The sequence below is a fragment of the Periophthalmus magnuspinnatus genome, chromosome 22 (genome assembly GCF_009829125.3).
Source record: "Periophthalmus magnuspinnatus isolate fPerMag1 chromosome 22, fPerMag1.2.pri, whole genome shotgun sequence".
NCBI classification, from domain to species: Eukaryota; Metazoa; Chordata; class Actinopteri; order Gobiiformes; family Gobiidae; genus Periophthalmus; species Periophthalmus magnuspinnatus.
Genome location: NC_047147.1, coordinates 24,026,073 through 24,053,653, shown reverse-complemented (window position 1 = coordinate 24,053,653; position 27,581 = coordinate 24,026,073). Strand labels below are relative to the sequence as shown.

At 44.7% G+C, this 27,581-nt stretch overlaps 2 protein-coding genes across 2 annotated transcripts in view; both read right to left on the bottom strand.

Moving 5' to 3' along the window:
- Positions 1-10,107: 10,107 nt before the first annotated feature.
- Positions 10,108-11,346, bottom strand: foxg1a (forkhead box G1a). The gene is made up of 2 exons (XM_055231372.1): positions 11,245-11,346; positions 10,108-11,184 (listed from the first exon to the last, which is right to left on the bottom strand). The coding sequence occupies exons 1-2, from the start codon at positions 11,344-11,346 to the stop codon at positions 10,108-10,110; spliced, it is 1,179 nt and encodes a 392-aa protein (XP_055087347.1).
- Positions 11,347-19,289: 7,943 nt separating this feature from the next.
- sptbn5 (spectrin, beta, non-erythrocytic 5) overlaps positions 19,290-27,581 on the bottom strand; it is a 67,413-nt gene continuing 59,121 nt past the window's right edge. Inside the window, exons 71-79 of the mRNA XM_033987793.2 lie at positions 27,107-27,283; positions 26,580-26,687; positions 24,905-26,233; positions 23,326-23,394; positions 23,137-23,217; positions 22,967-23,058; positions 21,248-21,361; positions 20,351-20,559; positions 19,290-19,828 (exon numbers count right to left, since the gene is read on the bottom strand). Coding sequence (XP_033843684.2) covers positions 19,716-19,828; positions 20,351-20,559; positions 21,248-21,361; positions 22,967-23,058; positions 23,137-23,217; positions 23,326-23,394; positions 24,905-26,233; positions 26,580-26,687; positions 27,107-27,283 — 2,292 coding nt within the window. The 3' untranslated portion in view covers positions 19,290-19,715. The remainder of the gene's footprint in view (positions 19,829-20,350; positions 20,560-21,247; positions 21,362-22,966; positions 23,059-23,136; positions 23,218-23,325; positions 23,395-24,904; positions 26,234-26,579; positions 26,688-27,106; positions 27,284-27,581) is intronic.

Genomic DNA, 27,581 nt, shown 5'->3' with positions numbered 1-27,581 from the left:
GATTTAAGATGGAGAGAGAGAGATTTAAGATGGATGGAGAGAGAGAGAGATTTAAGATGGAGAGAGATTTAAGATGGAGAGAAAGTTAAGATGGAGAGAGATTTAAGATGGAAAGAGATTTAAGATGGAAAGAGAGATTTAAGATGGAAAGAGATATTTCAGATGGAGAGAGAGCTTTAAGATGGAGAGCGAGAGATTTAAGATGGAGAGAGAGTTAAGATGGAGAGAGAGATTTAAGATGGAGAGAGAGAGATTTCAGATGGAGAGAGTGGGATTTAAGATGGAGAGATTTAAGATGGATGAGAGAGATGGAAAGAGATCAAAGGTGAGGAGAGAGATTTAAGATGGAGAGAGTTAAGATGGAGAGAGTTAAGATGGAGAGAGAGATTTAAGATGGAGAGAGAGAGATTTCAGTTGGAGAGCGAGATATCAGATGGAGAGATTTGAGAGTTTAGAAAAAGAAATGTGAAGAAATAATGACGAGGTTTAAACAGGGAACCACATTGAAAATGATGCACCACCTGGGCCAGTCCAGGTGGAGACTTGATTCAGTCCTGGTTTAGTCCTGGGTCAGTACAGATATAGACCTGGTTTAGTCCTGAGTTTGCCTTGGTTTAGTTTGAGTTAGGCCTGTTTTAGTCTTGCTTTAGTCCTGGTTTAGTCCTGGTTTAGACCTGGTTCAGTCCCTGTTACATCATTACATAAAACATGGCTGTAAACAGTTGTATTTTTAGATTTAACCAGTTTGGAACATGTTTTTTCGATGCAGAACTGTCCATAGACATTCATGTATATTGAACAGCGTGCACTCTCATGTTCAAAGTTTGAAATGTGCATGTTCTTTGTGTCCCTTCCTGTTTGTGGAGTAAAGTGGGTGACATGGGCCTGTTTGGACTCTAGACTTTCCTCTGATTTCCCGCTGCAGAAAAGGCCTAACCCGAACAATCAATCCATGCGGCATTTCTTTATTATAACAGAAATATCCCCATGTTTGCGCCGGTTTTGGACACACCAGGACAGGCTGCGGGTCTCGCGATGTTGTGCGCTCGTGTCGGTCACTAATCGCTCGTGTACAGCATCAAATGGCGCGTTAATGTGCCGTAAAATCATTATTTATTGATCGAGTCCGCACAAACGCGTCCAGACCCGGCGCAGTGCACGTGCTTTCTCTGAGCCCCGGCAGCTGGTGCCCCGGGACCCCCACTGACTCCAGGCCGCTCTCCTCGCACCGAGAGGCGGCCTGGGCTCGTGGCTCTGCGCCGCACGGAGCTCCTTTGTCCCGGAGACCCGAGCTGAGCCTGGGCCCGGCACAGAAGGGACGGGACTCGTCTGTACACGAATAATTCATTTTAATTATAGTTTTAGCCCTGTGTGTCAGATGCCCTCCCGTCCTCCTGTGTCCCTGTGTGTCAGATGCCCTCCCGTCCTCCTGTGTCCCTGTAGTGTTAGACTGAGATGGGGGCAGGTCAAATGTCTCTAGTTAATCTGCAGATGTAGTGTGTCAGATGCCCTCCCGGATGTCGTGCTGTTGTTGCATAAACACAGCGGGAGAATGGAGCTTGTCACTGATGGAAATGATCAGGGAAAAACACATTTGTGGGTTTGACTTTTGGAGATTTCAAACAGCAGAGAGACACAGAGGTGTCCCTGCTCCACAGTGAGCCCCTCGTGCCCCTCGTGCCCCTCGTGCCCCTCGTGCACATTTGCCCTGTTTGGCCTCGGGCCGCTCGTGCGCACGGCGGTAGAGAAGTCGCTGAGCGCGCGCTTAAACCTGTCGACTCTAATCTCGTTTGCATCTCGCGTGATCTCTTCCGTAAAGCGCGTGTCCGCTGCGTAAACGGCTCCTTGTGCTTCTGTCGTTTTTAATAAAGACGCACAACTCAAACCGCGCGCACGTTTTGATCCATGGACCGATGTAATTTAATATTTAATAAATGTGTTTATCCTGTACACTTTACGGAACAAAACGCATTTTCTAATTAACTTTACATTTTAAACGTTTGACCAAATTGTATTTTTCAAACGTAATTAAAAAACATAATTAAAAGCACGACATGAATTATATCATCATTTAAACATTTCATTTCTGTAGATCTCATTAGCCCGCGGCTCACTGTTCTTTTTAGTATATTTGTATCCTTTAGAAAATCATACACAGTTGTTTTTTTGTTTTTGTTGCTTTGTACAAGAAGCCTTTCTCTCTCTCTCTCTCCCTCTCTCTCCCTCTCGCTCTCTTTTATTCATTCACAGATTTCGTCCCATCCCTCGTTTGCGCATGCTCCTTTGCACTATTACAGGCCCAGTACAAATGGGATAACTAGAATAAAGGGATAACCCGATGGTTCTCTGTGATGTGGGCGTTTCCAGCACAAACACGTGGTGACGTATGTCCGTGGATCAGGGGGTTTTCGAGTCACTGTTGGATTTGGATAACATTTTAAAAGCTTTTCTCTTTCATTTGTGTGTGTGTTTGCTGTTTACTTTGTCCTTCTTGAATCATTTCCCGTGACCCGAGAGAAATCAGATCACTCTCACAGATGGAGCCGTTTACAGGACATGTCCATAATCAGATAACTCCAGAAATCAGATTACGATCAGATCTGGCTGTGTGTTTGGACTCAGCTGAGCGTTGGTTGAATGGCTCTGGTGACTGGAGCAGACATGGATTCTTTGCATTATATTGTATTATTCTTGTCTTATCAGAGATGTACAAGTGTTCCAGGTATTCCAGGTTTTCCAGGTATTCCAGGTTTTCCAGGTATTCCAGGTTTTCCAGGTGTTCTTTTACCCTTTGTGCCAAATGTGTTTGAGCTCAGACTCATACAGTGACAATCACCACAGTGATTCTTTATGTGGGAACAGGCCAAAAGTGTCAAATCTGGAACAAAAACTCATCAAAGTCTCACATGTCCTCACACCAAACCCCACACACTGTATTTACAACTGTAGTATCAACAGCAGTAGTAGTAGTAGTAGTAGTAGTAGTAGTAACAAAAGTATAGCAGTAGTGTTAATACTAGTAATAGAAATAGTCTCTTAGTAGTGTAATTATTAGCAGTTATAAGTAGTAGTAGTAGTAGTAGTAGTAGTAGTAGTAATATTCAGAAAGTCAATCAGAAACAATAGTAGTAGTATTATTAGTTGTAGTAGTAGTAGTAAAAGCAGTACAGTAGCAGTAGTAAATATTATAGTAGGGACTGTAGTAGCAGTAGAGCAGCTCAGAAAATTAGAATATGGAATAGCTGTATTAATATTGTAGTATTATTATTATTAATAGTAGTAGTAGTAATAGCAGCAGTACTAGTATTAGTGTTAATACAAAAATAGTATTCTAGTAATAGTGTAAATATTAGCAGTTGGAGCTGTAGGAGTAGTGTCAGTAGTATTAGCAGCAGTAGTATTCAGAAAGTCAGAATAATAACAGTGGAAGTAGTAACAGCAGCAGTATTAGTGTTAGAAGTAGAAATAGTAGTAGTAGTAGTAGTAGTAGTAGTAATAGTAGTAGTGGTATTAGTTGAAATTGTAGTATTAAAGCCTTGTGTTTTGAACTAAATGCTCATTTTAAACAGAAGATATTTGAAGCTCAAAAACAAACTGGAAATCTTCCCACGAAGACGACGAGTCTCAAACGTTTTGTTGAAATAAATAAATGAAAGTGTTTGCTCCTCTGAAGCCAAACCAAAGCTTCACCTTTAGTCACGTCCTGCTCCCACATTTCCACAGCGTCCTGGAGCCGCACGAATCATCAGCGTATACAGGGAAATGTGCCAGACGAGTTTCATATTCAAAGGCTTTGTGTTACAGAAAAACTTCCAAATGTGGATTCTTTCATTTTTAGCTCTCTTCATTCAAAACCTAGAGCAGATGTATCCAACTCACACTGTGGATCTTCATAAATATTATATTAAAAAAAATAAAATTAAAAAAACAAACTCAACTGACCACTGTTCATTCATTTTAAATAAAAAAAAAACTTTATTTATAAAAGAAATGTAATGATATAAATTAGGACACATATCAAATCATATAATACTGATATCCTTCATGTGAAACACTAGTCTAGTCACAGGCTTTTATTTTGAAAAACCTTCCGCCAAATAACGTTACAAAAAGACTAATATTATTCTCTAAAACAATAAGAATCTTTTCAGACTTTTATGTTGAAAATTCGACCGTTAAAACAGTCACTCTCGGGACCCCAGAGGCCAGTGGCATCATGGGAAATGGTGTTTTCAGTGCAGTTTGGGTTCCCTCCGCACAAGACTTCATAATACGCCATAAAAATAAAATATGTTGAAAATAAAAGCAGGATGAGAGCGGGTTTGGTCCGAGGCCGTGCTTTGGGGACACACACTTTAGAATTTAAAAAGAAAAGATACATTTAGACCTAAAATACGCTAAATGAAACAATATTTTACATTTTACATTGAGGCGACGTGAACTCCTTCAAAATAAAAGCATGACGTTTAACTAAAGCCCAAAAGAAACAAAGGCGTCATAGTCAGTGAAAACATTCAAATGCTGTTTGATTTGAAAACCAAAAGACCAAACCAGAACATTTCTGTTTCAATTTGAGAAGTTTGTTGTTTTTTTTTCATTTTGACAGAGACAGGCCTGGACAGGCGCGCGCTCCTGACGCACACAAACATAACACCACATTTAAAATCATCATACAGCTGTTTGGTGGGTTTTGGTGATGAGTTTCAGTGATTGGAGTAGATCTGTTAGGGAATGATTTGGAAAATGATGGATTATAAAATTAAAAATCAAATTACCAAACCAGGAGATTTTGTGAGGCAGCCATTTTGATTTTGTTTTTGTTTTTATTTATATTTTTTGTGGAAGCAAATATATTTTGTGATAAATGATGATTGGATAAAACAGAAAAAGACTGTATAATGTTTGTTTAAATGTTCCGAATGTGACGCACCGCTGCGGCCGTGACGTGGCTGCAGACACAGCAGTGCATCAGTGCAGAAATGCAGCAGTGCATCATGGTACCGGGTCTGGTGACGTGACTTTTGTTTTGAAATGATCAGATAATATTAAAAAGCATAAATGGACATGACATCACAGGCTCTACTGAAGGATAACTAAATAAAAGCAGATATTTTTCAAAATAAAAGCTCGTGAGTTCCCCAAAGCGCGGCCTCGTGCGCGAGCTCTGAGCCTTTGTTTTTTAATGTTTCTAGTGAGACAAAAATACAAAAGTAATGCCTCCTTCTTCTCTTCTTATTATTATTCCATATTATTATTATTATTCATATTATTATGAATGACACGAACAGAAATCCTCAGTCTACGCTTTAAGTTTCTCTAAACACATCTCTCTCACACAAAACAAAAAGGACAAAATGCCACGTTTCCGGACAGAGATGTTCAACACATTTACAGTAAAGGTATGTACACGGCGCGGACATTCAGGGCCGCGTGAGCCAGGCACTGGTTTGGTGAAGGCGTGCGTAAAGAGCAGTGCGCAAACCTAAAGTACAATGTCAAACACAGTGTCCAAATGTCAGCACGTTCAGACAAACACATTTGGCTGAGTTGATGACCGCAGATACATTCAGAAACAGGCTTTGGTTTTGTTCAGACAAATGTAATTACGTGAAATCAGATAAAGTCAGAGGTTTAAGCGACACTAGACTCGTTTGTGTAATTAAAAGCAGCCAGTCTCAATCAGAAGCGCAGTGTTGTTAATTAAGCAACACGAGCCAATGAACATTGTAAGAATTATAACTAATATGGATCAAATGTGACAAATTTACCAGGGATTTTAAAACTAGCTCAGGCTTCTTTTGTGGTACAAGGCCAGAGCCTTGTTCTCATTTCAGTCCTGGTTTAGTCCTGGTTTAATTCTGGTTTAGTCTTGGTTTAGTCCTGTGTTTTTTCTGGTTTAAATCTATTTTAGACCTGGTTTGGTCTTGGTTTAGACCTGGTTTAGTCCTGATCTAGTCCTGGTTTAGATCTGGTTTAGACCTAGTTTAGTCCTGGTTTAGTCCTGGTCTAGTCCTGGTTTAGTCCTGGTCTAGTCCTGGTCTAGTCCTGGTTTAGTCTTGGTTTAGACCTGGTTTGGTCCTGGTTTAGTCCTGGTTTAATTGGCTTAATTCTGGTTGGTTCTGGTCTTTTAATTCGTGTTTGGGATTCACCATGGTCTGAAATATCGTGTGTGAAATATCGCGTTATTGTCGGGACAAAACCAAAGGAGACATAAGGCTGCGTGAAAAGGCAACACAGAATCCACGCGGCTCTGGTGAAGTTCAGGCGCAGCAGAAACGGTCCGGCTCAACCAGGAAAAAAAGGCCAAAAACGGATTTTCTACGACTTTTCGACTAAAACTGTGGCACTTTTGTTCGATAAAGGCGTTAGAAAAGGCTTCACCAAACCGTAACCAAATGTGATGCCTAAACTTCACCAAAACGCCACAAGCAGCAATAATGACAGAGAAAAGAAGGACACACACAGACTCTGAGGCGAGTCAAGGCGAGATGTGTTTAAGGTCCAAGAAAATCTCAAATCTAAAGTTACATCATGTCATGTTTTAGCTCTGCGCCTGAAGCGTCATTAACCCACGGGATTGTTCCGGAAACGTAGCATATTGTCGCATACGGCGCGTCTGGCCTCACGCACACGCACATTGCACGTCGTGGACAGTTTGAACAGTACTGACGGAACACGGCTATGTACACACACGTTTGTTCTTATCAAGAAGGAAAAGAAAAGAGGCTTTAAAAAATACCTGCAGACGCCAGTCCCATCTCCTGCGGCTAAACAGTTTACAGTGTTCTCTGAGTCCGGAGGGTCAGGGGGAGGCCGTGGGGCCAGAGAGGGGCCTGAAGGGCGGGGAGGATGTGGACGAGGCTCCGGTGAGGGTCCAGGGACGGTTGGGGCAAAGAGGTCCGATTAAAGGCGATCCTAAACGGTCTCCAAAGCGACACCGCTGCGTAAAGTGTCAGGGGTCAGTGCGTGAGCCTTACGTGGGTTTACGCTCAAATATGAGGCGTTTGGTGGAAATAAACAACTGCCCAAAACCACGAGGCTTTGTATCTGAACTGCTGAAGCCACAGCACAAAATGTGAGCGCGTGAGCTTTGTGTCTCCAGTATCACGTAAAGAAAGAAACATTTTAAATAATAAATAGAAGAGCTGAGTTTTAATTTAGGCCTAAACGGTCAAATTAGATGAAATCTCCCCATTTCCGCACGTTTCAAACGTGACTGTGTCACTGCACGAGCTTTGAGCCGCTGCATTTCACATTTTGGCCTTTGAATATGAACCGACATGAACGAAACTCGTGCCCCGTATAAATGGTGTGAGCCCGGGCTGAGCGGCCACAGCGGCGGCACCAGACAACCAGGAAATCAAACCGAGGAATCAAACAGCCTTTTACAGTAAGACTGTGGACGCGTGTGTCCATCGCAAATGAAAATAAGAGAAAGTGAGTTTGTGTGTGTTCTATTTGTGTGACGTGTTTGTGTCTCCTGGAGAAAATAATGTTCATCATGATGCGTTTAAATGCAGCTCCATGTGGATCATATTTATGCTGTCACAGGTGGATTTTCTCCACCGGTGTCTGTGTTCGAGTCTAAATGTACATTTACAAATATGACTTCAGATATAGACTTTATTGTTTTAAACGACAGTGAAATACTTTCTATTTGACTTTAAGTATCATTCTTGGTTTGTGTTCCCAGATTTGCATAATTTCCTCCAGTGCGTAAAATAAATTCCAAAGTGGGATATTTTTAGAGTGCCCCGTTTTTAATTGCAAAATGACTCTGTCATGATCATAATTCAAATCGGATGTCAGAAATTCGCAGCTCGTTTTGACGGAAATGAGCCGCTGCGTAAAAGCGCGGAGACTAAACGGTGCTGCGCGCTCCGCTTGTGTTCGCTCAGGCGCAGCTCAAATAACCGCGGGCCAAAAGAAGGAACCCATTCATTATCACCGGGAGAGAGGGAAGAAAGGAGAGGGAGAGGGGGAAGAAAGGAGAGGGAGAGGGGCAAGAAAGGAGAGGGCGAGAGAAGGGAGAGGAGAGGCAGGTAAGACTCCCCCCGAACAGCGCCGAGAGCAGCGCACAAAGTGGAGCCAGGTCTGGAGCTTTACGCGTAATTTGCACCTGTCCCAAAATTTGGAAATAAATGTCATTTTGTAGAAAATTCACTGCCGAAATATTGGAACAAAATATCAGAACAAAATCGTTTTTATAAAAAATTGAAATGGATTTAATTTTATGTAAGTTTTGATTTGAGGTTTATTATAAACTGAATATTTGTTAACATATTTATTGAACCCATCCGCTTTGTTTTAAGGCTGTTCAAAATCAGGGCTAAAATAAGAAATGGACTAGTCTGGAGAAAGCACCAAATTTAAAACATGAAAAAAAATATGTTGCAGATAATTAAACATAAGCGCAAAGATTTAGTCCAATGTGTTTAAAATAAAACCACAACGCGGAATATTTGTGGGATCATGAAGAAAAATTTTCAAAATTCAAATAAAGGAATTAAAATCCAAGCAAAGCCCTGAGCAGTCTAGAGTCTCGATAAACAGGATTTGTAAAAGCCTAAATATTAGAGGTCCAGAATCTGATAGCTGTGCGTAATAAAGCTGTGCGTAATAAGGCTGTGCGTAAACGTCAGTGTGTAATTAAGAAACGTGTCTGTTTATTGTGGTGAGTCTGAGACGCCATGATGTTTGTGGAGACGCCATGATGTTTGTGGCTCCGTTTACGAAGCGCGTCATTTGTTTGAACAGCGGGAGACACAACAAACCTGCGCCTAAACTCGCATCATATTACCGCTACTATTATTATTGTGAGTAATGCGTGAATACGTTTAGCAAAAGGATCTCGAGTTAAACCAGCGCCACAAACTGGACTCAGTATTTCAGTTTAACTTTACAACCCAAAACTCTGAGTCACTGAAAACAGTCCGCGCGTAAAAACACAATATGCTTCAGTGTTGCTTCATAAAGTCACAAAAATATACTCATAAAAACGACGTAAAGACGTAAACGCCGCAAACATCTGAACGTGGACGTGAGAATCCTCTTTTACATTTTATAAATATGTCATAAATGCGTTTCACACAATTTTAAATAAACTTACAGTGTCCACGTGTTTACGCCTCAGACACTTAAATAATGCAACTAACATTTGATCATTTTGAGCAAATAAAATGTATCATTTGAAAATAATTGCGTGTTTCTGTTGAAAACAAGATGGTGCCATGTTTTGGAATGAGGCCAGGTTTAAATGTGAGAAAACGAAGCCGCTGCGTAAAATCACTTCGTGTTTTATGATTTGGTGACGTTTCTCTGCAGATGAATTTTCTAAAGAAAGAATGGTTTTCAAATGAGAGAGTGACATTTGGAAAAGCCGCAGTCGATACATTTGACACGAAGCTGCTGTGTAAAATTATAATTAGCGTCAGAACGTGTGAATGCCGCAGACGTGAAAGTGGAGGTGATTTCAGACTGTTCAGAGCGCAGCGCGCGGGTCCATTTTAAGTCACTGCGTAAAAGTCTCATTTTAGACAAATACGTGCAGCCATTTGGAAAATAAAATGTAGAGATTTGGAGTAATATCTAGAAGTGATATATTTAGCATTTGGATTGAGGTGACACAAAACGCATGCGTAAAATCAGAACTGGAATCAACTTAGAAAAATATAGAGGAAGTGTAAAAAATAATCTGTGATGGCATTTTTCATGAATAACACAGAGGCCAGTGCCTGCAGCTATCGACTCAAAGCTCGTGCGTAAAACCGTAATTAGTGCCAAACGTTATTATTATTTTTCTTTCTTTTCTTTCCTTTTTTTTTCTTTTTTTTTTGTTTTTACAGGGGATTAAAGGGAGCGTGTTTTGGACACAAAGTCGGTGCGTAACATCCAGTGTTTACATAAGCGCACTTTGGAGATGTGGCTTCACACAGATTTCCCAAATGAAGATCAAACTTCACCATTTCAAGTATGAATCATTTAAGAGCTCACTTTAAACAAGGACCTTGTGTTTTACCACCGGAGGGACCGGAGGGAGTGAGTGTATCCTTCAGCCGGTCTCAGTGGTTCACGGCGGGGCGGGGGGCGCGGGCCGCGGTAAGGGGGTTAGTGGATGAGCGGGTTCGGAGCAGAACCAGGGTTCTGGTGTGTGTTGAAATAGTCACTGAGCCCCGCGGACAGTCCTCCCGCGGACAACCCCCCCGCGGACAGTCCTCCAGCGGACAGTCCCGTGGAGAAAGCAGCGGGCAGCGGCCCTGACAAAGCGGGCCGCAGAGAGTCACAGAGCGCCGGGGCTGACACCGGAGGAGCGGTATGCGCCTGCGGGGATCCGGCCGTGGACACGCGGCTCAGTGACACGGCACCGGGCCCGGAGCTCGTGGACGCGTGTGGCACGTGCGGGAAGAAGTAGCTGGTCTGCCCCGCGAGGAGGCACGGGTTCAGAGGGTACGATGAGGAGCACGAGGCCGCGAGCGCAGCCGCCGTGAGGTGATGCGTGGCGTACGGGAGCTCCGGGCACGACGTAGGAAAAGGCGACGAGCTGGGTGCGAGCATCCCTCCGTAGGACACGGCGTGATGCGCGTGGTAACCAGAGGACGAGCTGTTGTAGCCAAAGGCGTGCCCGGCCGCGGTAGCGCGGAGGAACGGTGACACGGGCCAGTAAAGAGAGCCCGCGCGCTCCATAAACGTTAGCCCCGACGTGAGCCTCGCGCCCCGTTTGAAGGCCAGCTTGGCTCTGGACGTGGTGGAGCGGCGCCGCAGCTTCCCCGTGGTGCCGCCGATGAACACGTCGTCGCTGCTCGGGTCCAACATCCAGTAGTTTCCCTTCCCGGGGTCGTCGTAGTGGCGGGGCACTTTGACGAAGCACTTGTTGAGGCTCAGGTTGTGGCGGATGGAGTTCTGCCAGCCCTGCTTGTTCTCGCGATAGTACGGGAAGTTCTTCATGATGAACTCGTAGATGCCGTTGAGCGTGAGGCGCTTCTCGGGGCTCTGGCGGATGGCCATCATGATGAGCGCGTTGTAGCTGAACGGAGGCTTCTCGTACTTGCCCTTCTTCTCGTCCTCCTTCTTGTCGTCCTTCTCGTCCTTGTCCTCGGCCTTGTCCCGGGCCTCGGGCTTGAGTTCCAGCTCTCCCGGAGGCGCAGCGGGCTGCTGCGCGGTTCTACCCGGGCTCTGCTCCCGGCCCTGTTCCCGTACTTGGTCCCGTACCTGGTCCCGTGCCTGGTCCCGTACCTGGTCCCGTACCTGGTCTCGGATCGGGTCCCTGTCGCTGAGCGCGGCCTCGGGCAGCAGGGAGTTGATGGAGAACGAGGACTTTTGCAGCATCTTGAGCTCTCGGTCCCGCATTACGGACGGCGGCACGGGGCGCGGGGACGGAGTGAAGTCCGGCTCTGGTTCATGTTGGCTTTGGGGCCGCGCTCCCGGGCCGCGCGCACACGCACAGAGGCCGGGGCCGGGAGCGCGCAGCCAACCACAGCGCGAGGCGGGGTCACGTGGGAAAGGTACAGCAGCCAATCGACGGCCGCTCTCAGGCGCACGCACGCGCATACGAGCGCACGCGCAGCAGCGGTTTGTTTCACCGCGAGACAAAACTGCAGCAGGTTCAGAGCAAAGCAAAGCGCGGCGAGGGAAAACTCCGAGACCGCGAGCGTAAACAGACACGCGCGAGCAGAAGGCGCGTGGTAAACATTTAAAAACATTATGTTCCGACGCACGCGGACAAATCCAAACCCGCGTGAACTCCGCTGTGCACGAAGAGGAAACACGAACAGGCTCAAACATGCGCGTTACATTTCATTCAAATCAATGAGAAACAAGTGGAGCTCATAAAACAGATGAAGGCGGTGTGTGGACGTGGAGGTGGAAATAAACGGGGTCTTTGCGTGATGCGCTCTGGACACGGCGCGGAGTGGGTGTTACACGTGTGAATCAAACACTATGGACGCGCCATTATTTACACAGGGCTCATTTTTATGACTTATTGATTCTTCTCTCAAATCAACAGCTCCCAGATTTAAAGGCGTTTATAATGACGGTGCTGATGCTGCACATGCTTCTGCTTTGGAAACTGTGAAAAAGCCCAAAATATCTTATGTTTGATTATTTATTATAACAAACTTAAGTCTTAAACTGCGTCGACCATTTTACACTAAAAAGGGGTTTTCAGATCAGAACAGAAAGTGGAAATGTGGAGATGTTTGGCTAAATGCGGTCGTGGCCGTGGCGTGGAGACCTTATGGCACGGATGAGACGCGCCGAGTCTGTGCAGCTGTGACAGTGTGAACCGGAGACACGGCGCAGCTGAGACCAGAGCGCGCATCTAGAAACGCTGTGGAAAACTTCAGCCTTTTATTTTGTGCATCATTTGGATAAACGATTTTATTCAAAGCCCAGATAGTTCTACGCACACAAAAATATGCACATTTTTATGGATTATATTTTAATATTTACTTACTATAACATTTATATTTTCAGAAAACAAAGCACCCCGTTGTGGAGCGTATAATCTTCTCCGTTTACACACACGCACACCCCGACACACACACGCACACCCCGACACACACACACACACACACACACACACACACACACACACACACACACACACACACACACACACACACACACACACACACACACACCAACAATAAATTGGCATTAAATCTGTTTTCATTTGCGTCATTTTAAGTGTATTATAATTTTATGATTTGTGTTACTCATTTCTTTGTATGACTTGAGCTCAGGTTCATTCTCACTTGTCCCAGTCTTCGCTTTTATTCACTTTACTCCTCTTTTTCCTCGATGCGGCTGAAGGTCCGTCTGACGCATGCGCCTTGTGGGCCGCTCCGTGTTTACGTCCCGCACCGAAGCTGTTTACATCCCGCGCGACACAAATAAACACCGGGGCGCGCGCACAAACAGAGAGAAAAGGGAGACGGGAAGAGAAAAGAGAGAGAGAAGGACTGAGTGGTGCACGGCTTTTACGCACGGCTCCGTGCGTAAAAAGCTGTGCGTAAAAGCGTCCACCTGCACCACATTCACATCCACTGCGACTCCAGCTCTTTTCGCCAGAGCGGCTCTTTTTGCTTTTCTAGACTTTAGACTTGGACTTTCTCCTTTACGCACAACGATCCAAGTTATACACGCACACTATTTCTCCATTTGACCGTGTTCACTTTTGTTCAGTCATTGAACTAAATAAATGTAACTTATAGTGAGAAATATAGTTTCTTCTCGCGTGATTTGTGTTGTATGTAAAATAGTATGAAATGACATGTTGTATAACGTGGCCTCTTTCCTGCGCGCTCCGCTCCACGTGCGCCCTCTCCTTTGTGCCGGATCCTCCTCCCGTCTCTCGCTTTCTCCCCGTTTTATTATGTTGGAAATGAACTTAAATATTCCGTATCCGTGCTTTTTTCGTTTTGCGCTTTTCTGACGCAGCTGCGCGCCCTCGCATCTTGTTTTGTTCCATTTCCTTCCATCGCCTCTCCTCCGTGTCTCCCCCATTTTCACTTCTCCATCTGAATCCATTTGCGGGTTCATTCTCTCGTAGCACCGATCTCCTCCACAGAACAGGAAACTGTGACCAAACTATTTCATGTTTGTAGATTTTTTTTTTTTTATTTTTTTTTTACAGCAAATAAAACAATGAACCATTATCTTTGTGTATTTATTTTTTTCTTCAAATAAAAGCAGCCCTCGCGCACAGAACAGTTTGTGACCCAGAGCTGAGAAAACAGCAAAGGTAATTGTAATTTCTATAAATATTTAGAGACAATATTATTTTGCCCATTATCACTGTTTTAATCATGTAAACAACAGATCAGTTATTTCGGAGAGGCGGGGGATTTAAATGTCAACTTTTTAATCAAAACTATTTTTTGCCTTAACTCAAATTCTCAGCGTTCTGCCCGAATTTGACCAACAAAAACATTCAGGTGGCAAAACTTTAATGAGACGCTGAACCCAAAGATTTTCACAACAGAAAATCTAAAAATAACCAAAAGACAAATAATATACAATTATAAAAAGTATAGGTTAAAAAAATAAAATGTTCTTTAATCAAAATGACACTGAGCTATAAGAACATTTTAAAGATTTAGAAGACACGGAAATGTCTGTTCAAAAACAAAATGAAATGGACCTGAATCAGGTTTATTTTTCTAATAATCTGTGAAATGAAACTAACTAAATATTATGATGGAAAAATAGAAAGATAAATAGAATCATTTATAGAATCTTTAATAGAATCTTTAATAGAATCTTTAATAGAATCATAAATTGGTTATGTCAATTAATATTATAAATAACAGACATTTTGAAGGTAAAAACATACAGAATGGTCAGAGTTGAATTTTTACATCCAGACACAATGACGGTAAATATAGAATTAAACCGAACAGAAGTGAGTGTTAAAGGCAGAAGTCTCACCTGTGGCACCAGTTTCACGGAGAAAACAGCCACAGAAAAAATGATAATGAACATTTTCAAATAGAGACGCGTCCAGAATAAAAGAAATCCAGCGGAAGTCTTCCACAAAGACACGACACGACCAGACCATGTTTCAGCTTCACAGGCACAACAGGCGAAACCTGAGCCCAGCTCCACCGCACCGGGGGCAGAGGGGAATGCAGCCCGGGGGAGGTGCGCTTCATCCGGACAGACCGGGCGTAATGAGTCGGTGAGATGTGACGGCGAACAAGGAGTTTAGTGAAGGGGAAAAACACAAATTAGGAACCGGTTCGGGCTGTCTGTGCACCTGTCCATCGGAGCGCGCGTGGATTGAGCCCCGGAGCCGGCGGGGGTTTGACGACACGTAAGCCGGAAAGAGGCGTATCTTTAGCGGTGTGAGTGCGGGAGATGAGTCGATGGGGAAAATGTGGAAACTCTTGTAAAACATGCGCTTTAGTGAAGTAAGCGGTTGGATTAGCAGTGGATTTGGGCGGTTTACGGACACCCGCTGATTTGTTTTTATTTGGAACGCTAAGCTCCGGAGCCCCGGGGGATGTTGAGAGCGAGGCCGAGGAGAGACGCACCAAAAGCGGTGTAATTCTGACGCGTAGAGGCGGTGTTTGTTCACGGAAAGTGAAGTGTTTAGGGAGAAAGCAAGTCAACGTACTATGGTTATTTTGAAAGTGATGCGACCTCAGGAGGGTCCAGGGAGCTTTGAAGCGGAGTAATGTGGACTGAAGGCGGCCAGTGCGCACTGGGAGCGGCTGAAAACACTGGAGCCGCCGGAGGAGCGTCTGGTGGACTGTCGGGTCCAGGCTATATTTGGAAAAGGAAGATGCGTGGGTTCAGTGGAGAATGGACCGCAGCTTATGACAAAGGCATAATGAAAATAAACATGTCGAGGTTTTTATTGAAAGCCAGACCGGGATGACGCGCACCTGTGGCGGCATGAAATTGGGAGACGTGTCGGTAAAAAGTCTGGTTGTGAGGAGCGTGTATTGTGCATGAGAGAGCCGCATTAGGGGCTCATTGAGACGGTGTGAAGCCCGCAGCGGGACGGGGGCAGACAGCGGGGTCCGACTGTCCAGCGCACGCGCCCACAGCAGCTGGATTCACGTGCGCAGCGGAAACACGAGCCACGCGGGTCAAAGTGAAAACCGAGCCCGCGCGAGGCCTGGCGCAAACAAACGCGCCATATTCCATATTCAAATAAAACAATGTCAGCTCATGTTCGGATTTGCGCCGCGGTTATTTATACATGTTGTGAGCTCCGTGTCACGTTCAGAGGAAACAAGGCGTCAGCGCGAGGACGCACGGGCCTCACGCGCGCTCAGGCACATCCGGATGGAGACAAACATTTGTGCCATAACAAGCACCAGTATACACAAGTCTACATTCAACCAAACCAGGTGTAAATAAACCTGGACTAAAGCAGCTGAACGAGGACTAACCCGTTCATCTGAGATCCAATAAGAGGATAAATAAATATTATAAATAAATATTAAACAAGTACAAATGAACAGCACAAATTTAACCGGCACTAAACAAGGACTAGAGCGCACAACTATGGACAACAACACAACTAAACTCCAGCTCACGCCACTAAACCACTAAACCACTAAGCCAAACGCTTCCTGGTTCAGTTATACCGCGCAGGTGCATTTACTTTTTTTAGTTTTTTCCTCTAAATGGACGCACTGAAGAGCTACATAAAACTAATAAGGAATGAACTAACCCCCACGTCCACAGAGGAGCAAATGTAAAGTCCCTTAAGACCAGCTCAAAATAAACACATGAAACTATGGCGCTCTACAGATTATTGTCAAAAATGTAAACCACATTTATGAATCCATATAAAGCAGGTTTGTGTTTGACAGAGCGGGGTTTTGTGTCTTTTCTCTCAGTCTCCAGTGTCAGTAGCTGGAGGCCATGAGCGCGACGGGGCCTGTTTTGGGGGAGAGGGGTGTGTGTGTGTGTGTGTGTGTGTGTGTGTGTGTGTGTGTGTGTGTGTGTGTGCCTGTGTGCGCGTGAGGAGCGGGGGGTGACGGGGTGCAGTACTTGATGAGCCCTAGTCCCGCTCTTTAGAAGGATTTGCTCGGCTTTGTGGGATTACAGCGACAGCTCCGGCCTAATTGGTGCCGGTTGGTCTTTTTCATGGGTTTTCCTTCACTCACACTTCGCTCTATACAATAATTTATGCAGCCGTTTCACTAATCAAAAGAGAAGGATTTGGTTAAACGACTGAATTAAGTTTGGCTGTTTTTACCACTCAAATGTTTGGCTTATAAACTATTTGGGATAAATTTGTGTATTTGCTTTTCAAAGTGCTGCGGGAGGGTCATCTTGCAACCTCTGACTTCTGGCCTGTGTTTTTTTGTGTGAAAGATCAAGAACTAGGAAGTGACCTAAACCTGGGGTGAGCCCGGATCAAACAGACCCAAAGCCGGACTTAAACAAAGCCTGGACCATGACTATAGGGTGACAGAACACAGCAGCGGGCAGGATTTCCCACGACAGATCAAAATGGAGGTGACATCTTTGTACAGGTCTCACACTAAAATGCAGAAAAACCTCTCCTCTTCCCCCGTTTAAACACACGGACAGGTCAACTGCACAATTATGCCACAGAGAATCAATGTGTCTCTATTTTTGGCCCTTAGTACAGACCTTCACTGGTCCAGACTAAGGCCAAACCAAGACTACAACAGCACTGGTTTAGTGCTGGTGTAGTATGGGTTTATAGTCCTGGTCTAGTCCTGGTCTAGTCCTGGTCTAGTCCTGGTCTAGTCCTGGTCTAGTCCTGGTCTAGTCCTGGTCTAGTCCTGGTTTAGTCCTGGTTTAGTCCTGGTTTATCCTGTGCCCAGTGGAAGGCCCACAGCGAACACTCCAGCCACAAAATGAAGGAAATGATGAGCATGTTAATACAGCTGTACATTTGTCTTTTTGCACAATATCAAACATATAAAGTGGGTTGAGATTTTGAAATTATTAAGAGAATGTGAGATGATGCTTGGGATTGGATTTTTAAATTCAATTTATTTAGTTTTATTTGACCTTGTTTTATTTTTTAATGGGGCAGGAGGGGTCTTGTTTTGTTTGTTTTTTTATCTTGATTTTGTTTTTATACAAATAATTTTAAAAAATGATAAAAAAAAAAAAAAAAAAAAGAGAGAATGTGAGTAAGAAGGCAAATATCCATGAGGAGAAGCTCAAACAGGCTGTGGTCAGAGGGGAGGTGTGTTGTTCATTCACACACATGATGTGTGTGTGTGTGTGTCTACTGACATTTCCATGTTATACACCTCAAGAGCTTTTGGATATTTTTGTAGATTTTTTAGCTTTTAGCTCAGTGTTCTATATTTTTCTGATATTGTAGCAGACACAATTCAGGATAAAAGTGCAACGTTGTCTCCTGTTGGGTGCAGTTGGGTGCAGTTGGGTGCAGTTGGGTGCAGTTGGGTGCTGCCTACATGGGACAGTAGTGCAGTTTTAGCTCAGTGTTGTTTTCATTTGTTTTCATTTATCACTTGTTGATAATATTAAAATGATAATTGTGAATATCCATAACATAGCAGTTTTATTATTATAGAGATATTACAGTTAATCACAGTTATTTTGTCAGTTTAATCGTCACACAAAATGTCAGTACTGTCCCGTGCCCGGTGGGCTGAGCGTCTAATGTTAGTGCTGTTATTTGGGTGCTGTTATATGGGAGGTATTATGGGTGCTGTTATTTATCTGGTGCGGTTCAGGCTAAGCGTCTTTTCTGTGTTATTTTGTGATATATGGGTGCTGTTGGGTGCCTTTGGGTGCTGTTATTTGAGTGGCATTATGTGTGGTGTTATTTGGGTGCTGAGACAGGCCTCTACTTTGACGATGTTTAAATCCAGGCTCAAAACAGCTCTGTTTATCTGCATATGACTCAAATTCTGCACTTATCTCCTTAAATGTTAATTTCATGATGATTATTTGTGATTATTTATATTTTGATTTGTGTGATTTTAATGTCTTTCTTATTCTGTAAAGCACTTTGAATTACTTTGTGCACAAATTGTGTTATACAAATAAACTTGCGTTGCTTGGGTGCTGTTAGGTGGTATATGGGTGCTGTTGGGAACCTTTGGGTGCTGTTGTTTGGGTGGTATTATTGGGTGCTGTTATTTGGGTGGTATTATGGGTGCTGTTGGGTGCTGTTGTCTGGTAAGGCTCAGGCTAAGCGTCTTTTGTGAGCACAGTTGTTGTTTTGTTGGAGCTGTGAGTGTTTGATGAGCAGCTGTTGCCGGGTGTGAAAGAGCCACCTGAACCTCCACCAACCACAGACCATTTATGAAGCGCCAGCGACACCATGGGGACACCTCAGGAACTGCACAGGGAGCAGCCAAAGAGTTATTGTGGTCATTCTGGTTACTTTATTGGATTTGTTTCCCATTAAATTAGGAAAAACAGATTATTCATTTTATTTTACACATCAATTTGAGCTATGTGCTCAATTAACCTCAAGACTTTAAACAGGAATCATTATTTTGTATTACATCATAATACCAAAGCAAGTCCATACTTTGTACATTTTGGTCTCTTGCAAAGGCATAAAACATATTCTGATTAATATTGCTTATGAACAAAAATCTGAACTGGAAGAGTGACATAAACATAAACATGAAAGTTTGTCCAAAGTAAATATCAGTATCATTATTAATAACATTACTGGTAGAATTTACATATAAAAATCCAGATCAACGTTACAATACGCTAAATAAATCATTCAGTAATAACAGGTTTAATCAAAAGTTGCATCTGCAAGATTCAAATGTTGAAAATGTCCTCTATTATTATGATCATTTTTACTCTTAAAACCTAATGTACTTGGGCACAGCGCCACAGTGTGACTGAAAGTGGAAGTACACGTGAATAAAGTGCAGCTTGATCTTACCTCTGTCCCTCTCTGAGCACATCCTTCCAACTTCGACCTGTCCTGCCTTAGGCCTGGTTTAGTCCTGGTTTAGTCCTGGTTTAGTCCTGGTTTAGTCCTGGTTTAGTCCTGGTTTAGTCCTGGTTTACACCTGCTTCATTTCTGGTTTATTCCTGGTATAATCCTGGTATAATCTGCTTCAGTTCTGATTTTGTTTAGGTTTAGTCCTAGTTTAGTTCTGGAATAGCCCTGTTATAGACCAATATTAGTCCTGGTTTAGTCCTGGTTTAGTTCTGGTGTAGTTCTGCTTCAGGTCTGCTTTAGTTCTGGTTCAGTCCTGGTTTTAGGCTCAGGCTCACTTCCTGAAAAACCTGCGCAGGACACTGGACCGAGAGCGCTCTCTGGTGGCCTCTGCTGGAGCTGTAGGGGTCTGGGGGTCCTTGGGTTCTGAGTCTGGAACAGATTCGTCTAGGGAGCAGATAGAGACCAGGTTTAGACTAGGGCTGTCGTAGACTAGTCCAATAACAATTTATTTTATGACATGTGCTGCCGATCTAAATGTTGACTAAAAAGGGGGCGTGGCAAAAACTCTCAACACTATTCAGTGTCTCTGTGTATCTGACCCAAAGTGCACTCACAAGACGACACCTGCAGGGGGAGTTTATGCAAAAACAACAATTTATACAGAAAAAAGTACTAGGAAAAAAAGTATGTATAAAAAAAAATTGTGAATCTTGAGTTTAATCTGACTTTTCACATATAAATACCACATAAATCCCAAGTCTTCAGCTCACTCCTCTTTTCTGCTGTAGTCCCTTATAAACCCTTTTTATACAAAGAACACGATTGGTCGACTCATACACATGTTGCTCGAGTGAGGAGCGATTCATGGACTAAAGGCCTACAGACTTGGTTTAGTTACAGTTTCACATCCTTTTTAAACTAGGACTTGTTTAAAACTGTCACAGATTATTCAGATCCAGTTGGTACCTGAAGTGTAGCGGTGCAGTTTGTAGTAGGTGTGAGGAGGTTTGGGGGGAGGGCTGGAGGGTTGCTCTGGACTCTCCTCTCTTCCCTCTCTCCTCTTATCCTCTCTTCCCTCTCTCCTTCCCTCTCTCTTCTCCTCTGTCTCCTCTTGTTTCTGGGGCGGTGTGTCCTCAGTGAGTTTCTCCAGACTGAGGTTCACTGAAGACGCCCTTCTGTCAGTACAAACAGGGTTACTTACATTCCTACACTGTAAAGCACACGGCTAAAGACATTTCATAAGCACAACAGCATAATTCATTCAAAATCTCAACAGACAATTAACAATTTCTCATTTTAATGACCTGTAATTTGAAAATATGTTACGTAACTAGAAGCCATTAATCCACATATTTTAATCTTTACTTAAAACATACGTATTTAAAAACATCACTGTACAGTAGAAATAACTGTTTAACCAGTCGACAAGTCAAAAAAAGAACAGCTCATTAGTCCACCACTAAAATAATCACTAATTCAGACTTCAGAACACGCTTACAATTACGGGAGACTTTATTGTTCTGTTCGTGGGTTTCAAAGGTTTCAAACACATTTGCACCATTGCCATAGAAACTAACAATCCAAAAATCAAATATATCTTTTTAATTGTGAAAAATCCTGTCATCTATAAGAAAGATTAAACTAATGCAGTGTTTCTGATTAAGAGAAGAGATGGTGGCTTCCCAAAGTCTAAAATCCCCCCCATAGTCTAAAGCCAAGCCTGGCCCTGGTCAGGAGTACCTCACTGGAGCATTACTCATGAGTCTGGCCCTGGTCAGGAGTACCTCACTGGAGCATTACTCATGAGTCTGGCCCTGGTCAGGAGTACCTCACTGGAGGATTAATCATGAGTCTGGCTCTCACCCTGAGTCCTCGGATTCTGAGGAGGCGGAGTCCTGGTTCTGGAGCCTCCTGATCCACAGCAGCTGCAGCTCTTTACTGTGAGCAGCAAACATGAACTGACTCCTGTCCTCCAGACTGAGAGACAGAGAGGGAGGAGGGACGGAGGAGAAGAGGGACAGAGAGAGGCAGGAGGGACAGAGGGAGGGAGGAAGGACAGAGGAGGGGGAGAGAGGGATGAGAGACAGAGAGGGAGAGAGGAGAAGAGGGACAGAGAGAGGGAGGAGAAACAGAGAGGGAGGAGAGACAGAGGGAGGGAGGAGGGACAGAGGAGGGGGAGAGAGGGATGAGAGACAGAGAGGGAGAGAGGAGGAGAAGAGGGACAGAGAGATGGAGGAGGGAGAGAGGGAGGCGAGGGAGGAGGGGGAGAGAGACAGAGAGGGTGGAGGAGGGAGAGGAGAAGAGGGACAGAGTGGGATGAGGGACAGAGTGAGGGAGGAGGGACAGAGGAGGGGGAGAGAGGGATGAGAGACAGAGGGAGAGAGGAGGAGAAGAGGGACAGAGAGAGGGATGAGAGAGAGGGAGAGAGAAGGAGGAGAAGAGAGACAGAGAGAGGGTGGAGGGGGAGAGAGGGAGGAGGGATGGAGGACAGGAGGGGCAGAGAGGGAAGAGAAGAGGGTCAGAGAGATGGAGGAGGGAGAGAGGGAGGCGAGGGAGAGAGGGAGGAGGGGGAGAGAGGGTGGAGGAGGGAGAGGAGAAGAGGGACAGAGAGAGGGAGAATGGAGAGAAGGAGGAAGGCCAGAGAGGGAGGAGGGACAGAGGAGAGAAGGGGCAGAGAGGGAAGAGAAGAGGGACAGAGGGAGGGGAGGATGAACAGAGGGGAGGAGGAACAGAGAAGGAGGGGCAAAGAGGGAGAGGAGAGAGAGAGAGAGAGAGAGTGAGGAAGGACAGATAGGGAGGAGAGGGGGGACAGAGCAGGAGGAGAAGAGGGACAAAGAGGGGAGGGGGGATCGAGAGGGAGGGGAAGAGATAGAGAGGGAGGGGAGGAGCACACAAACATGCATTTGATTATTTTGCTTTTATTTCCATAGTTTATAGATATATCAGTGTGTAACTCTGTGTACTATATGTACTCATTTAAGGGGCTCTCTGTCCTGTTACAGACACTGGGCCTGGTCTTAAATAACACTGGGTTTCAGATGACATCACCACATTCTATAGTGTAATAATTGATACTGTGCAGCTGATGCCATCAACATTTTCTGGAGGTGCGGTGCTAACTGTAGGCACTGCTCTGTCTGAAGCTCTGTTACCAATGTTGGACTTTAATCTGAGCTTTGTCTAAACTCAATCTGACCATAAAGAACTGATTTAGCTGGAACTACAGCAGATGAGCTGATTGGTGCTGTTAAACAAGCCTTTCTAAAATAACATTAGTCAAAATCTAGTTAGTATTAGCCAACACTTTTTAGTCAGTCTCACCTTTTTCTGTAAAGTCAAACTCCTAAACAGGACCATGAACATTTGTGTTGATCAGAGGCTCCTGAAAATGTGCTGTTTAAATCCATTTTGTATTTTTTCTTGAGTTTTAAGACAATCTGTGTGCATTGTGTCGCCATGGTAACTGCTGAACATTTGACCATAGATAAGCATTACAGCTGCTGAGCCTGTTGTTAAATAAGAAACCTAAAGCTGTATGCTATAAGCACTATTTAACCGTGATCCTAAAGATGAAACTCTCACATGAGTTTGAACGTGTGCTCTTTTCTTCTGTAGTACACGTTCTCTCTGCACACGGCTCCTCTCAGGCTGATGGGGGGCCACCCGGGGGTTCCCTGTGGAAGAGCATCAGTATTAAACATACAGACATTATAATGTCTGGCTGATGTTTGTGATAAAGTCTGAGCAGTTACTTGAGCGGCAGCCTCTTTGTCTTGGAACAGTCTCAGAGAGTCAGACTCCAGCACAGCAAACACCTGCTCCCAGTGATCCAGCTGTGCGACATTTTTAAAAACACATGTAATGTTTAGACCCAAAGTTGAGGAAACCGAAGGTCAAACCTCATATTCAAAAACTGTTTGTGTTTGATTTGCCCCTCTCACCTTACTTCCTCCTTGCTTTCGTTTCAGCTCCAGCGCCCCTTGCATCCTGACGTTCTGCCCACAGCTCACCTACAGAAACACAGGTTAACTCTGGGATAACCATCCATCCATTTTCTTCTGCTTCTCCAGGGCCGGGTCGCAGGGGCAGTAATTTAAGCAGAGATTCCCAGACCTCTCACTCCAGATACGTCCTCCAACTCCTCTGTTGGGAGCCCAAGGCGTTCCCAGGCCACTCGAGAGACAAAGTCCCTCCAGCGTGTCCTGGGTCTTCCCCGAGGCATCCTCCAGGTGGGACAAGCCTGGAAAACGTTCCCTAGGGGGGCATCCAGGAGGCATCTTGCACAGATGCCTGAGCCACCTAAGCTGGCTCCTCTCGATGTGGAGGAGCAGCGGCTTTACTCCGAGCTCCTCTCGTGTGACCAAGCTCCTCACCTTATCCCTTAGGGTGCGCCCGGCCACCCTGCGGAGGAAACCCATTTCGGCCGCTTGTATCCGCGACCTTGTCCTTTTGGTCATTACCCAGAGCTCATGACCATAGGTGAGGGTAGGAAGGTAGATTGACAGATAAATCGAGAACTTTGCCTTTTGACTGAGCTCTCTTCTTTATCACAACAGTTCAATACAGCGACCGCATCACTGCAGACGCTGCACTGATCCACCTGTCAAGACCCTGAGATACCATGGCCTTGGATTTGGAGGAGCTGATTCTCATATCAGACGCTTCACAGCAGACAGCAGAGATGAGATCCTGTGGTCCCTGAACTGGACCTCCTCCAGCCATTGGCTGCGCCTAGAAATTCTGTCCATAAATACGATGAACAGAACCGGTAACAGAGCCCTGGTGGAGTACAACATGCACTTGGAACAGGTCTGACTTACTACCGGCAATGTGAACACAGCTCCTGCATGGACATGGACCTGACAGCCCTTAGCAAAGGGCCGCAAACCCCATACTCCTGGACGACCCCCCAAAGGACAGCACGAGGGACACGGTGGAGCGCCTTCTCCAGATCCAGCTAACATACATGACCATTCACACAGACATTGGCTCCCTCTTTTCTGCCTCACTCGAGGAAAAACAAAAACTAAAATACAACTATGCTCACACCAGTCAATCTTTCCCATAATCAGGGAATAATTTAACTCCATAAAATGCTTCATGGACAACAAAAACTTAAATAATTTTAGTGTGAAAAGACAATGTGACCTTAAAGAAACTATATAGCTATGCTCTATAGTTATAATCTCTGACAACCGTGGATCATTATGTTATAATCTGCATATTTTAAATCACAGTATTAATCTAAAACAACAACAAGTCCGACAAGTTCAGAGGGTCAGTGAGAAAAAACAACTATAACATGGTTAAAAGCACTGAAAGGACATTTTGCAAAACGCCAAATGCCAGATGCCCTTCCAGCCTGGAGTAGTAATGTGGGAGTGATTTTCCCAGAAACAGAGTTTTCAACCAGTGACCTTCTGAGTTAAAGCTGAGTGCTAACAGTGACACTACATTGTGATAGCATTTGTGTGTTTGATCTGTAGTGATCCTTTAATTTTCCCATATCTTAAACCTTACCTCCAGCTCTTCTGGTGGCAGATTTTCTGATTTCTGCTTCTCTTCCTGTAAAGTGGGCTGGGCTGCGGAATCTGGCTCTGTGATTGTCTTAGACTCTTCTTTAATGACAGTGAACTCCGCTCTTCTTAGGGCCATCTCTAGAGGACTTTGAGGAGGAGGGGGAGGGGCTACAGCCGGAGGAGTGAGTCTTCTGACCAGTGGAGGTGAATCCCGTTTGGACTCTCCAGATGCAGATTGTTGGCTGGACGCTGCAGACATCACGCGAGGTTTAGGAGCTAGTGGTGGTTTGACTTTAGATTCACTGGTTGGATACTCTGGAGGTTTGGGTGAAGATGGTGGAGTGGAATCTTCACTGGGGTCAGATCTGAAGCTCCTAAATTGGCTGGTACGTGGTTGTGCTGTGGGTGTTTGATAGCTCTCCTCCTCTTTGCTGTGGTCAGATAGAGCTGCGTTCCTGATGTTTCTGTCCTTGGATCTGGGTCTAAAACTAGGGTGAGATTCTGGTGAGGACGAAATGCTTGGAGATTCTGGAGGTTTGGTTGGAGATGGTGGAGTGGAATCTTCACTGGGGTCAGATCTGTAGCTCCTAAATCGCCTGGTACGTGGTTGTGCTGTGGATGTTCCATAGCTCTCCTCCTCTTTGCTGTGGTCAGACAGAGCTGCATCCCTCATGTTTGTATCACTTGATCTTTGTCTAAACCTGGTACGAGATTCTGGTGAGGATGAAATGGCTGAAGATTCCTGATGTTTTGGTGATGACGTTGTAGTGCCTTCCTGTGGTTTTGCTGAGAACATTTGAGATGTTTTTTCATCCTTGGTACTGTGGTCAGACAGAGAGGACAGCTGTGATCTTGGTGCGGTGAGAGGTTTTGATGAGGACAAAATGGTGGAGGATTCTGGAAGTTTTGGTACAGTAGATTTGTGTGGTTTAGCTGTGGTCATCCTTTCAGTCTCCTCTTCAGAGCTGTGGTCAGAAACAGAGGCCTTCTGAAAGTCTCTTCGTCTGGTTGGAGACACGGGTGAGGACTGTGCTTTGTCAGTCTCCTCCTCCCTGCTGTAGTGGTCAAATGAAAGTGTGGGCTGGAGGTCTTTATAGGATGAGCGGACAGTGGATTTGTTGTCTGTCTCATCTCTGCTGTAGCGGTCAGATGAAGGTGTGGTCTGCTCTCTGCTGTAGCGGTCAGCTGGAGTAGTGGTCCGGGCGTTTATTAAGGGGGATGCAGGTCTCGGTTTGGGGTCAGAAGGTTTCCTCTTCAGAGACGAGACTCTGACTGGAGATTTTCTGTCAGAAACATCCTCATTCCTCAAAATCTGCAGTCTCTTCTCTCTCTGCAAAAAGACAGATCAATTACACAACCAGTCTAAGGTTTGGACACACTGCCACCCTTTGCTTTTATCACTGCTTTGCACTTTTCTTGACCCTGACACGGCACAGAATTATGTAGCAAAGAATTTTTTCTTTGTCAAATAATTTAATAAACTTTGCTTCATATATTTGATGTATTCTGTGTGTATATAAAATTAAACTGGTAAACTTAAAGAAAAAACTGGTAGTGTCTGTGCAACAAAGCTAAAACTATCATCTTCAGCTTCTGCACCATGCTCTACTCTATCTACTCTGGCATTACACATGAACGCTTGTTAACATTAAGAGGTAATGAGATGAAACTCCAACCTGAGTGATCTTCTTCTGCAGAGCACTGAAGCGGTCGTTTTGAGCCTGGATCATGGCCTCCAGATCCTCCTGCCTCTTCAGGAGCTCCAGCACATCAGACACGCAGTCCTGAAGAGCAGAGCAACAACAAAGTCTAAACCAGGACTGAACCAGGTCTAAACCAAGACTAAGCACTGTCTTCCAAGACTACCCCATAGTCCTGGTTTGGATCTAGACCTGGTCTTTCCCCATAGTCCTTGGTCAGGTCTAGTCCTGGTTTAGTTCTAGCCCTAGTCTCACCCTGTAGTCCTGGTTTAGTTCTAGCCCTAGTGTCACTCTGTAGTCCTGGTTTAGTTCTAGCCCTAGTGTCCCTCTGTGGTCCTAGTTTAGTTCTAGCCCTAGTGTCACTCTGTAGTCCTAGTTTAGTTCTAGCCCTAGTGTCACTCTGTAGTCCTGGTTTAGTTCTAGCCCTAGTGTCACTCTGTAGTCCTGCCTGGTTTAGTTCCAGCCCAGGTTTAGTCCTGGTTTAGGTCCAGTCCTAGTCTCACCCCATAGTCCTGTGAGGTGAGCGCCCTCTCGTGGCTGCTGAGCCAGCGTTCGGCCTGCTCCAGCTCTCTCCTTAAGACAAACATCTCTCGTTCTTCTTCATAAAACACTCTGAGCTCCTCCCACAAAGAGATCAGCTGATCTTGCAGCAGCTGCAGCTCCGACACCCGAGCCTCCACCTGTAAAGAAAACAATCATCAACAAGAGCCTCCGCCTTCAACGTCCACATATAAACACCACCTGAAACAGGCAAGGCTAACAAAAGCTAGCATTACATGAACTGATAAAGAACTATGTGAGAACAGTAGTAGTAGCAGTATCTTACATCAAATGCACATATGAGGCCTTCTAGCCTCCACCACTGCTCTCTGTGTATTCAGAACTAGTATGTCATAGTAGTAGCAGAAGTAGTAGTAGTAGTAGTAGTAGTAGTAGCAGTAGTAGCTGTAGTAAAAGAAGTAGTAGAAGCAGTAGTAG

Excerpts from the sequence above, each read along its gene's own strand:
- foxg1a (XM_055231372.1), bottom strand. The coding sequence starts at position 11,346 with ATGCGGGACCGAGAGCTCAAGATGCTGCAAAAGTCCTCGTTCTCCATC. Across the intron at positions 11,185-11,244 it reads GGGACCCGATCCGAGACCAG|GGCCGGGAGCAGAGCCCGGG; the intron begins GTACGGGACCAG and ends GTACGGGAACAG.